The sequence below is a fragment of the Micromys minutus genome (genome assembly GCF_963924665.1).
Source record: "Micromys minutus genome assembly, chromosome: 12".
NCBI lineage: Eukaryota > Metazoa > Chordata > Mammalia > Rodentia > Muridae > Micromys > Micromys minutus.
Window position 1 is genome coordinate 14,339,740 of NC_137981.1, and position 11,892 is coordinate 14,351,631.

The following is an 11,892-nucleotide window of genomic DNA, read 5'->3' on the forward strand; positions in this document are numbered from 1 at the left end:
AAAACCCACAACAACAAAACCCAAGATATGGTTTATAAATGCTATCAAAACGAGGCGGCAAACTATTACTGAATTCATACAATGGGCAAATGGCCTGAAAACGATTATTTTAACCAATAATTGAATGAATGGCCTTAAAGAAAATGGCAACTTCAGTCTCCTAACCGGGTTTTGAGAAATAGAGAAGCAGTTGTAACCTGAACCTGGGCCTGGGCGATGACCAAACACCAGAGACCAGCTTAGAGTCTCAAGCAGTCACGCCCTTCTCAAAGATGGCCGAACTCGCTTCCCTCACTGGACTTGAACGTTCCGACCATTCTCTAGGAATTTGAAGTTAATCTTATCCATACTCCCTCGATACCAAAGTAAACATGGCCATCTTAACCAGTTAGCGTTCTCCTTCGCCCTTCCTAGCAGAAAACAGTCTGGCGCTGGTATTTAGAGGCGTGGTTGCCCGGAGTAAAAATGGCGCCTCCTCCGTATAGGCTTAACTGGACATGAAGCTGTGACGTCGCGACGTTGCCCGTTCGTTGTTTGGCGGTGTTCTCGGAGGCAGTTCCTGTTGCCCTTGCTAAACATGGCGCTGGCCAGCGTGTTACAGCGGCCGATGCCGGTGAATCAGCACGGGTTTTTTGGACTCGGAGGTGGTGCAGATCTGCTGGACTTGGGTCCCGGGAGTCCTGGTGATGGGCTGAGCCTAGCCACGCCGTGCTGGGGTGTCCCGGAGGAGCCACGAATCGAAATGCTTCACGGAACCACCACCCTGGCCTTCAAGGTGCTCGCACTCCTCCGGCATCTCAGCCGGAACCGAGTCGGGCGGAGGTTCGGTCCTCTCATCCCGACCCTTAGCGGTTTCACCGTCTCATAACTTTGAGAAGGGGGAGGTGGCCGGGGTTGGGGGGCAGTGAGGGAAGGAGACGGACAGCACGCTGGGCTCCTAGGCGACCCCAGTTTGCCCCTATTCAGGAGCCCTACCTGGGAACAGGGAAGCCACAGTAACAGCGGACCGTGGAGGAGGGAAAAAAAGCTATTGTCGCCGTTCACCAAAGCTCTTATAAACTTGGCGTCCCCTCCCGGGAGCTTTATGAAGTCCAAGGGTTATTGAAATAGTTAGGGTCCCTGTTCCGCCTCTGCAATAACTATCCCTGGAAATGAGGCTAGTCTTTAAAGATTTGTTCTTATTTTTGTTGTTTTGCCTTTATGTATATTCACCACGTGTGTAGTGCTCACAGAGGCCAAAAGAGGGAGTCGTATTCCTTGGAACAAGAGTTACAGACTGTTGTGAGCGCTGGGAACCGAACCTCTGAAGAGCAGTCAGTGCTGCCCCCACCCCAAAGCTGAGGAGCTGACCCACGCCCTAGCAAGCGCTCTACCACGGAGCTAAATCCCCCGCAACCCCGCAGCCAGTGCTCTTATCCACTGGACATTTCTCCAGTCCTCTTAGGGGTGTCTTTGACTCATTAAGCTTGCTACTTCTGTAAAGTGGGTAAAATAGTTATTCATAAATCAGGGATTTCTGTTAAACCCGAACGACGTTATATATGAAGTCGATCACAAAACCAAAAAGATGCAAAGCCCGGTTATCTTTCTGTATTTATATACAAAATTAAGTATTGGGAGTATTTGTGGTCTTATGTGGCCTCCTCTTTGTTTTCTTGACCTTAATTAGTTTCGCCACGGAGTCATTGTTGCAGCGGATTCCCGGGCCACCGCGGGTGCTTATATTGCTTCCCAGACAGTGAAGAAAGTGATAGAGATCAACCCTTACCTTCTGGGCACCATGGCTGGGGGTGCAGCGGATTGCAGCTTCTGGGAGCGGTTGCTGGCTCGACAGTGTCGAATCTATGAGCTTCGCAATAAGGAACGCATCTCCGTCGCAGCGGCCTCCAAACTGCTTGCTAACATGGTGTATCAGTACAAAGGCATGGGGCTGTCCATGGGCACCATGATTTGTGGCTGGGATAAGAGAGGCCCTGGTGAGTTGTGTTGCAGTCCTGTAGTCCTCGGGGTTGACACTGCGGTGGGAAGGGTTAGATAAATGGATAGATGACTTAAGGGCTTTTAATGGGTGCTGAGGTGGATGGATGTGTTATTAGGTTCTTAGCTCTTCCTTCCCTTTCCAAAGAAGGATGTGGAGTTGGACTTGCTGTGTCATTGACTGCTTAGTTGACCTTAGGTTACCTTTATCCTTAGCCTGTTTCTTCATCTGTCAATTGGTTGAGTAAGCATCACCTATGAAACAATTAGTAAATTGTCTGCACAACAGTTCTCCTTCTTCCCCATACAGTAAGGACTAGAAAACATTTGTACTGAGAATTAAATTGCCCAATAGATAAACTAGCTAGCGTTTCTTTTTTTATTTAATGTATGTAAGTACACTATCTCTCACTTAAGTCACACCAGAAGAGGACATTGCATCCCAATACAGATGGTTGTGAGCCACCATGTAGTTGCTGGGAATTGAACTCAGGACCTCTGGAAGAGCAGTCAGTGCTCTTAACCACTGAGCCGTCTCTCCAGCCCCAAGAATTTTCTAAGTGGGAGCCAGCTCTCCAGCCCCTAGTGAGCATTTTCTAACAGGACAAATTATGAGCTGCACACATAATTTTAAATTTTCTCATGAGTAGCCAGCCAGTGGTTGTCCACGCCTTTAATCCTAGCACTCAGGAGGCAGAGGCATGTTGAGTTTGAGGCCAGCCTGGTTTACAGAGAGAGGTTTAGGACAGCCAAAGCTACACAGAGAAATTCTGTCTCCAAAACAAAACAAAAAACAGAAAAAGAAATTCTCATAAATATGTTTTTTAAACTTTAAATATTGTTTTCTTCTATATGCATGAGTGTTTTGTCTGTGCACCACAGTGTGTACCTGGTGCCTGAAGAGGCCAGAAGAGGGGCATTGGAACCCTTCAAATATAGATAATTACAGATGGTTGTGAGCCACATGTGTAAGTGTGAACAAGCATACATCTCAGCATGCACTTAGTTTAGAGTATAACTTGTGGGAATTGGTTCTCTTGTTGTGTGGATCAGGTACAGGACATTAGGCCTGGTGGGACTGACGATTAGATGCTGACTCACCTCACTGGCCCTCATTTAAGAAGCAAAAATAAGCCAATCAATACACAGCTGTGATCCTAGAACATTTGGGAGGTTGAAGCAGGAGGGTCAAGGGTTCAAGGCTACCCTAAGCTATATAACAATAGAACAGCTTGGAGCACATAGACACATTGTATCTCAGAAGTAAATAAAGCTAGTGGGGTTGGTTTACAGTTAATTTTATATAAAATACCCAAATTATTTCTCATTATTGGGCAGTAGTGCCATTTCAAGTGAAGTCTATTTCATGCAGTTGCTGCCCACTGTGTTGGGTGACAACGTTCAGCTGTAGGGTTGCCATTTCTGTCATGTTTCCTTTTTGACCTAAAATGAGACAGCTCTTACAGCCCTTGGTTATAAGTGTTATAACCCACCATTCCTGAAGTTCTATACTTGATTTGTCCAGTATACTTGCCTTTTGGAGTTACCAAGAGAACAGAAGGGATGTTTGCATGCTGTGAGGAGAGGTGTGAACAGGAGGGATGGTTTATATTCTGTGAGGAGAGGTGTGGTGTGAACTGGAGGGATGGTTTGCATGCTGTGAGGAGAGGTGTGATGTGAACAGGAGGGATGGTTTATATTCTGTGAGGAGAGGTGTGGTGTGAACAGGAGGGATGGTTTATATTCTGTGAGGAGAGGTGTGTGAACAGGAGGAATGGTTTATATTCTGTGAGGAGAGGTGTGGTTTGAACTGGAGGGATGGTTTGCATGATGTGAGGAGAGGTGTGGTGTGAACTGGAGGGATGGTTTACATGCTGTGAGGAGAGGTGTGGTGTGAACAGGAGGGATGGTTTGCATGCTGTGAGGAAAGGTGTGGTGTGAACAGGAGGGATGGTTTGCATGCTGTGAGGAGAGGTGGGCGATATGATGTGGAATCTGGAAATCTCAAGAGTAAATCTGATTCTGTCTTTCTTCAGTTTTTTGAAAATGTATTTTGTTTCTTTTTGAGTTTCTGTATGTGAATATACATGTGTGTGTGTGTGTGTGTGTGTGTGTGTGTGTGTGTGTGTGTGTGTGTGTGTACCACTTTCATGCTTAGTGCCTACGGAGGTCAGAAGCGGGCTTAGTGCCTACGGAGGTCAGAAGCGGGCATTGCATCTCCTGGAAACTGAAGTTACAGACAGTTGTGAGCCACCCTGTGTATACTGAGAACTGAACCTAGACAAGAGCAACAAGTGCTCTTCACAGCCGAGGAGTCACTCTCGCCCGTTTTATTTAAGACAGGGTTTATGTAGCCCAGGCTGACCTCAAACTTAAGGCATACTCCTGATCCTCCTGCCTCCACCTCCCAAGTTTGCTGAGATCCTATTTTGTGGGGGTGAGGGTGGGGTGGGGGAATGGTGTGTGTTTCTGCAGCAGATCTACATCTCTGTTGAGGAAAGTAAGCATCTTAGCAGATGAATAAAATAACAATGACGCCTTTTTTCTCCTTTTTCCTGCTCACCTCATCTTCAGGCCTCTATTATGTAGACAGCGAGGGGAACAGGATCTCTGGGACGGCCTTCTCAGTGGGGTCTGGCTCTGTGTATGCTTATGGCGTCATGGATCGAGGCTACTCCTATGACCTCAAAGTGGAGGAGGCCTATGATCTGGCCCGCCGAGCCATCTACCAAGCCACCTACAGAGATGCCTACTCTGGAGGAGCAGTCAACCTCTACCACGTGCGGGAGGACGGCTGGATCCGGGTCTCCAGTGACAACGTAGCTGACTTACACGACAAGTATAGTGCGCCTGTCCCCTGAGGGAAGGTGGATGTGTCTGTTTGCGTCCCTAGGTGGCTCTCCCTGGTTATAATAAAGAATAGTGCTCCGTTCCACAGTGGGGTCGTTATTTCAGTGCCTTCTGTGACACTCTGGACATTGGTATGCATGTCACCAGTTGATGAGCTCCTGATGCGTTAGCTGTTTGTGTTGCTCTCTTGGGTGCTAAAATTGTACTGTTTCTCAGCCTCTTGTCCACACTGTCCCTCCTTCAAGCACTTGACAGCCAAGCCAGGACAATGGGAGAGAAGGCACTGTAATTACAGGAAACAGTGCTGTGAGGAAAAAGTCTGGTGAATACATTAATGTCCCCATTCCTGAAGCTAATAGCAAAGCAGGAGAGGGGCGGGGAAGAGGGGAGACTTGCTGCTTCAGTTTGAAAAGTGGCAAAGTCGATGAGGTGGAAAGATGCGCAAGGATGTTGTGGGCAGGGCTGCAGAGGGGAGGCTCTTGTGTTTGAGGTGGGAGGAGACTGTGCCGTGTAGAATGATAAACAGGGTAAGTCTGGGATTTTTCTTTTTGCCCTTCATTTGAGACGGGTAGCCCTGGCTATCCTAGAACTCTGTAGAACAGGCTGGCCTCGAACTCACAGAGATCCAGCTGCCTCTGTCTCGTGAGCCCGGTGATTCAAGGTATGGGCCACCACACTGGGCCAGATCTGGAGTGAGATGGGAGGGAGGGCCTGGAAGCCTCAGAAGTCCTACTCTCTCAAGATGGGGATGTGCCTGCCACTGAGGGGGAGCCTGGGCTTCTGGTCTCCTAGGCAGGAAGCAGCCCAAACACTACTAGAGTGTGTGGATGGAAAAACCCTGCTGAGCACACATGATGCTGACTTCACACACCCTGGTGCCCTGTAAGCCGAGGTGGAGCTGTCAGGAGGATATGCCATAGACAGGAAGTCATGTAGAAGTCAGCACCGCGCAGTTTGTGTCCTGATGGATGAGGTTGGCCATGGGAACTGATGGAGGCTTGTTAATTGCATTTGTCAAGTACAGGGAACTTGTGGATTAGTGAGCCTCGAGGGCAGACTTGGAAAACAAATGACTCTCTTGCCTGGGAGATTCATTTTGCTGTAAAGCCTCTGGAGCCGGGAACCATTAGCATGGACACAAACAGACTGCATTTTATACTTAGAAAATTTGGGCTGGGGCATAGCTCAGATGGTAGGGTACATATCCAGCATTTAGGAAGCCCTAGGTTCAAACCCCAGCCAGTCTCAGCTACATGATAAATTGGAAGTCAGGCTGAGTTTTTTAAATGCTTTTTTAAAAAATAGATTTTATTTATGTATTTGAGTACACTAGCTGTCTGCAGACACACCAGAAGAGGCCATTAGGATCCCATTACAGATGGTTGTGAGCCACCATGTGGTTGCTGGGATTTGAACTCAGGACCTCTGGAAGAGCAGACAGTGCTCTTAACCACTGAGCCATCTCCAGCCCTGAGACCCAGTCTTAAATAAACTTAGAATGTTTAAAATCAATTTGACTGAGCTGTGGTGACACAGGCTTTAATCTCAGCCTCAGGAGACAGGCAGGTGGGTCTCTGTGTGGCCAGCCTGGTTCCAGGACAGCCAGGGACGGATAGATAGATTTACTTTTAAGGAGAAATCTATACCTCAAAGAAACCAGATTAAGAGGCTGAAGTGGAGTTTTGGGGTGTAGAACCCCACCATTGTGCTTTTATGGCCTCTGCAACATTCCCTGGGACCCCAAAGAACATTCTTTGAAAACAGTGTGCCTTGAAAAGGAAGTACTGAGGACTGATTGCAGTTCATTTCTCCAGAGAACATAAAGCTCCCTGGCCTCAAACTGGGATGCGCTTCTCGCCCCAGGTCCTCCCCACACTGCTTCAGCAGTGGGCTGTTTAAACACCTAATCTGCACAGTCCTGTAGGAGAGAAAGTGAAACCTGCAGGCCTATAATTTCCCAGTATGTTCCTATTCCTTTTTTTTCATTTTTTATAAAATATGACAGTTTTATTTATTATAGACAAAAATAGTCATTTTTTTAATTGAACAACTTTATTTTAAAAAACAAAGATAAATGTACAGATTTTATATTCCTATTTCTCTAACCTGGGTCTGTGGTACAAAAGCCACGTAGTAGAGGTCAATGTGTGATGGGTTTTCTGGAAAGAAATTAGGATAAAGGTAAGGAAAGATTGCTAGTGTCTGTGAGGCTAGAGGTAGGACTTGGACTAAGAGGACTTGCTGTTTTTCCTGAGGACCCTAGTTCAGTTCTCGGCACCCACATCAGGCAGCTTATTCCATCCCGGTGCCTCTGGCTTTGAGGGTACTCATGTTAGCAATCTGTCCAAGCTCTGCCCCACAGCAAAATCCAGGTGTCCCTGACACTATTAAAGGGGTTGTTGGCCCCTCTTCTCTCTCTTGTTCTTTCTTGCTTCCCTCCCCACTCCATCATGCTCATGGCCAGCCTCCTCCTCTCGCTCCCCCTCTCTGCCTTTCTCTGCCCCTACTGCCCTCTGAACTCCCCTTCTCCTCATGTCCTGAATAAACTATTCTATACTATACTGTGGCTGGTCCCTCAGGGGGGAAGGGATGCCTCAGCATGGGCCCACTGAAGCACTCCCTTCCCCCATACCTCCATAGATCATATTCCCCCTCTTTATCTTTTTATAAACACATCACCTAAACGTACATGCACATAGACACATATGCACAAAAAAATATTAGCCAAATGTAGTCATTCACCCATTTTTCTAAAGTATTTGGGAGGCTGAAACAGGTTGATCTCTGAGTTTGAAGCTAGCCTGGTCTACAGAGTAAGTCCCAGGATAACCAGGGCTACACAGAACAACCCTGTTTTGAAAACCAAACCAAACAAAAAAAAAGAATAAGAGTTAATATTTATTTGGTCATTAGTTTCTGAGCTGGAGAGACAGCTCAGTAATACAGAGCGCTGGTTCTTGCTGAGGATCTGGGTTTAATTCTCGGCACCCACATGGTGGTTCACAAGCATCTGCAATACTAGTTCCAGGGGACCAACTCCTGATGCCTGCCAGCACCAGACACACCTGCACATAATGTATACGCAGGCAAAATAGTCATGCACATAAATCTAAAACAAATAAAAAGAAAAACTGCTACTTTATAGGTCATCTGTAGCTGAGCTTTGTAAGTTGTCACCGGTGATGATGGCTTTGCAGTAGAGATTTATCATGGAGGTGATGCAGCCACTGAGTGGCATGTACACGTTCAGGGACTCTCCAGATCCATTCCTAATACAGTGGTCTTGACAAAGGATGATGGAAAAGAAATTGCCTTAAATAGCTGAAAGATTGATTTCTCTCGGCCGTTCCCGTTTCCAAGAGACAAGGCTCTTGAAGGGATGGCTGACATTTTCCCTCCCTCCCCATCCAGCTCAGCATCACCAAAACCTGACTCCTCTGGGTTGGTCTGGGGACTAACAGGAATGAGAAGAAAGCAAGCACTCCTAGAGGCCTGGGAGCTCTCTTGCAAGCAGAGAACATCATGGGGGTAAAGGCTGGATGCATTCTGGCAAGGGAGGGCTGTGGGGGTAGAAAGTGCAGCCGGGTGAGCAGATGTGAAGAGATGGGAGAGGTAGGTGGAGTATGGAGAGGGAGGGAGAGGGGGCAGAGGACAGTTAAGCCCATCAGAGGCTGCAACATAACAGTTACGGAGTGTTGCCTCTTAGGCAAGACCAGAAGGTCCCCATCTCTTCAGTATCCTCAGCTAGCAAATGAGAAAACTGTCAAAGCCATTTGGGGAAAGGAAGGTCACGTCTTTTGAGGGGAAATGAAACAACTGATTTATTCTGGCCCATGGAATCCATGTGGTATGCTGGGAAAAAATTAAGAGGTGAGATGAAGCCTGGAACCACTGAATATCCCTGACATCCAAGCACCTAAGAGGTAGAGACAGACCTGAGGTGGTGACACTCATCACTAAGGGGGCAGAGACTGGTAGATCTTTGTGAGTTCCGGGCCAGCCTGGTCTGTAGAGCTAGTTCCAGGAGAGCCAGGGCCACACAAGAAAACCTGTCTGGAAAAAAAAAGTAAAGGAGGCAGTGGTAGGATTAGGAATTCAAGGGCATTCTTGTCTCTGTAGCAAGTTTGAGGCCAGCTTGGGTACACGTCAAAACAACAAAAACAAAACAACACAAGGGCTGGAGAGATGGCTCAGAGGTTAAGAGCACTGCCTGCTCTTCAGAGGTCCTGAGTTCAAATCCCAGCAACCACATGGTGACTCACAGCCATCTGAAATGAGATCTGATGCCCTCTTCTGGCCTGAAGGCATACAAGCAGGCAGAGCGCTGCATGCATAATAAATACATCAATAAATAAAACAAAAAAGCCAGCAGCAGACGAAGTGGGATAATGAGTAAGTCTGAGGGGGGGCAGAGTAACAAGAGTGCTATGCCCAGTCAGGATCTATTTTAGTGGGCATTCTTAGGGTCTTTTCTTTTTTTCCCTTATTTTGCAGTTTTCTTAGAAGATCCTCTCCTGCCAGGGCCGTAATACAAGAATAAAAGTGACCAGCAAGCATTGACCTTAAGACACAAGAGCTTTATGCTTTAAAATATACCTATCTTGCAACCAAGCATCTCCACTGTTTTGTGTTTATTTCTTGCTTGTTTTAATAAATTCTACTTTCCTTAGGAAGCCAGAATCATATTGTGAAAGATTTAATTACAGTGGGCAAGAAGAAATCGCCAACACAGCAACCAGAACCACCCCCAGGAGCAGCTGCTGCCTCCTCGCTAACCCTGGCCGCCCCTCCTCCTCCCTAGCCTGCAAACTGTCCTCATCCCTCTGGGCCCCACCAGGCCTGGCCTCTGGTTCCCAGGGGCTATGCCCAACTGAAGCTTTAAAAAAAACTAAAAAAAAAAACCCTAAAATATCTGCTTTGCATTTGTTAATGGGTCAGGCAGAAGAAATTCTCACATCAGCTTCTTGGGTTTATTTAACTCATTTCTCCCGGAAGCTTTGCCTTTGAGCTAGGTGCTTAACATAACTCAGTACTTAACCCTTCATTGTTCAAGTTAAGCTGTCACTAGATATGAGTTGCTGACCTGGTTTATTTAAAAAAAAAAAAAAAAAAAAAAAAAAAAAAAAGGGTTTGGGGACAGAAAGGAAGCCCAGTAGCTCAGAGCACTTGTTCTTCTACAGGGTCCAGGTTTTGTTTCCTAGATGGTAGTTTACAAACCTGCACGTCTGGAGTTCCAGGGCATCTGATGTCTTCTATACTGCACCCCATTCCCCAAATAAAAATAACTTTACCTCCATACCAACTCTCTGGCATATGCACAGTGAATAAACAGGAATAAATCAAAAGTATCTGTTTGTTTATTTATTTTGTGTGTGTGTGTGTGTGTGTATGTTTAGTTCAGAGGGCATCTTGCAGGCCCTTGTATGTGTGGGTTCCAGAACCTTAGTGCACATGTGAGAATCACGTGGTCAGAGGACACAGCTGGGGAAGTTGGTTCAGTCCTTCATCTGGGTCCTGAGGATAGAATTTGGGTCATATAGGAAGTTCCTTTACCTGCTGAGCTGTCTCTCTACACTACCTCTCCCCACCAGTTGAAATTGTGCCCTGGGAGGGTGTAGGTCAGTCGGAGGACGTGTACTTACTTAGCTTGAGCTATGAGAAAGAAAAAACGAGTTTTCTTTAGTTCACAAAATGTTTGGCCAAATCAGCTGCTGTCCCCCAGGAACTGGCCACTTTGGTGTTTTGTTGTTGTGTTGTTTTTGAGACTGCCCTCCCCCCACTAGTATCTCAGAGATCAGGACCCTGGGGTTGGCCAGCAATCCTGGGATCTTCTACCTCCACCTCCACAGACCTGGGGTTGTATACACAAGACCATGCCCAGCTTTGTGTGTGGGTGCTGAGGATGGAACTCAGATCCTCTGTTTAAGCAGCAAGCTCTTTACTGAGTGAGCTATTTTCCCAGCCCCACAAATGTTAAATAATAATAATAAAACCAATCAATAAACCATGTACTGCTTATGGATTTTCATGTAACAAGGAGAAGTTATCGCTCCCTGTGAGGTACCCAGAGAGCTGACATCACAGAGGAAATCGGTGTGAGAAAGGAAGCTACAAAGACTGCGACCAGGGAGAGGAACTGGAAGGTAATGCTGGGTGGGGGGACCCGGATGCAGCAGGAAAAACACAGACACGGACAGGAGGTGCTGGACCAGGAGGCTTTGGGGCGGCAGTAAGGAGACTGAGGACGATGACAGCGGAGGCTAATGCACAGTGAAGCATGTTCCCCTGGAGACAGACCCATCCTCCAGCCACACACGACACAGGCCTGTGCGCTGTGTTCCTGTACTGTCACAGTTGCTCTCCCTCTGTGGAGCTGTGTCAACATTGCCTGTGCAAAGCCAGGAAGGTTTGCAGTCTACTCTTCACACAGCCCAGGCCACAGACAGAGGCATGTAGAGACTGCTTCCACAACAAGAGAGGGAAAGAGACAGAAACGTATCCTTCTTCAAAATATGGTGAAAGCATGCATTATCGCCGCCAGAGTGCTTCTCGTTTTCTTTTATAAACTCATAGGTCAGGGGTTCAAGTGAGGAGGAAAAGCTAGAAAGTCCCAGGAAGACGTGAGAAGGATCATGCGTTTCAGATACTATAAATAGATAGATAGATAGATAGATAGATAGATAGGTATACGTAGGATTTTATGTTCTCCTCGGAGATCAAGATCAAAGGGGTGCTGGTTGTGGTCCACACACCTTTGGTCCCAATCCTAGCACTTCTCAGACCAGCCTGGTCTACAGAGACGGCCAGAGTTATACAGAGAAACACTGTTTTTGGAAACACGCACACACCTTAGTGTCCAGCAGGGTTGATCGCTCAACTGAAGGCCGCCAAACCTATGGACCTGAGTTTGATCCTCCAGACCCTCAAGGTGGAGAGAATTCCTGCAAGTTGTTCCCTAAGCACCACACTCGCCTTGAAGCACGCAAGCGCCCCCACCAAAAGTTATATAGTGTATGTGTGTGTGTCTGTGTGTGTGTGTGCGCGCGCGCGCGCATTTTATAATAA

At 47.1% G+C, this 11,892-nt stretch overlaps 1 protein-coding gene across 1 annotated transcript; it reads left to right on the forward strand.

Moving 5' to 3' along the window:
- Positions 1–572: 572 nt before the first annotated feature.
- Positions 573–4,910, forward strand: PSMB5 (proteasome 20S subunit beta 5). The gene is made up of 3 exons (XM_080926958.1): positions 573–775; positions 1,670–1,976; positions 4,552–4,910. Exons 1-3 carry the CDS (start codon positions 578–580, stop codon positions 4,836–4,838), a joined length of 792 nt encoding a protein of 263 aa, XP_080783084.1. The 5' UTR covers positions 573–577; the 3' UTR covers positions 4,839–4,910.
- The last annotated feature ends 6,982 nt before the right edge of the window (positions 4,911–11,892 follow it).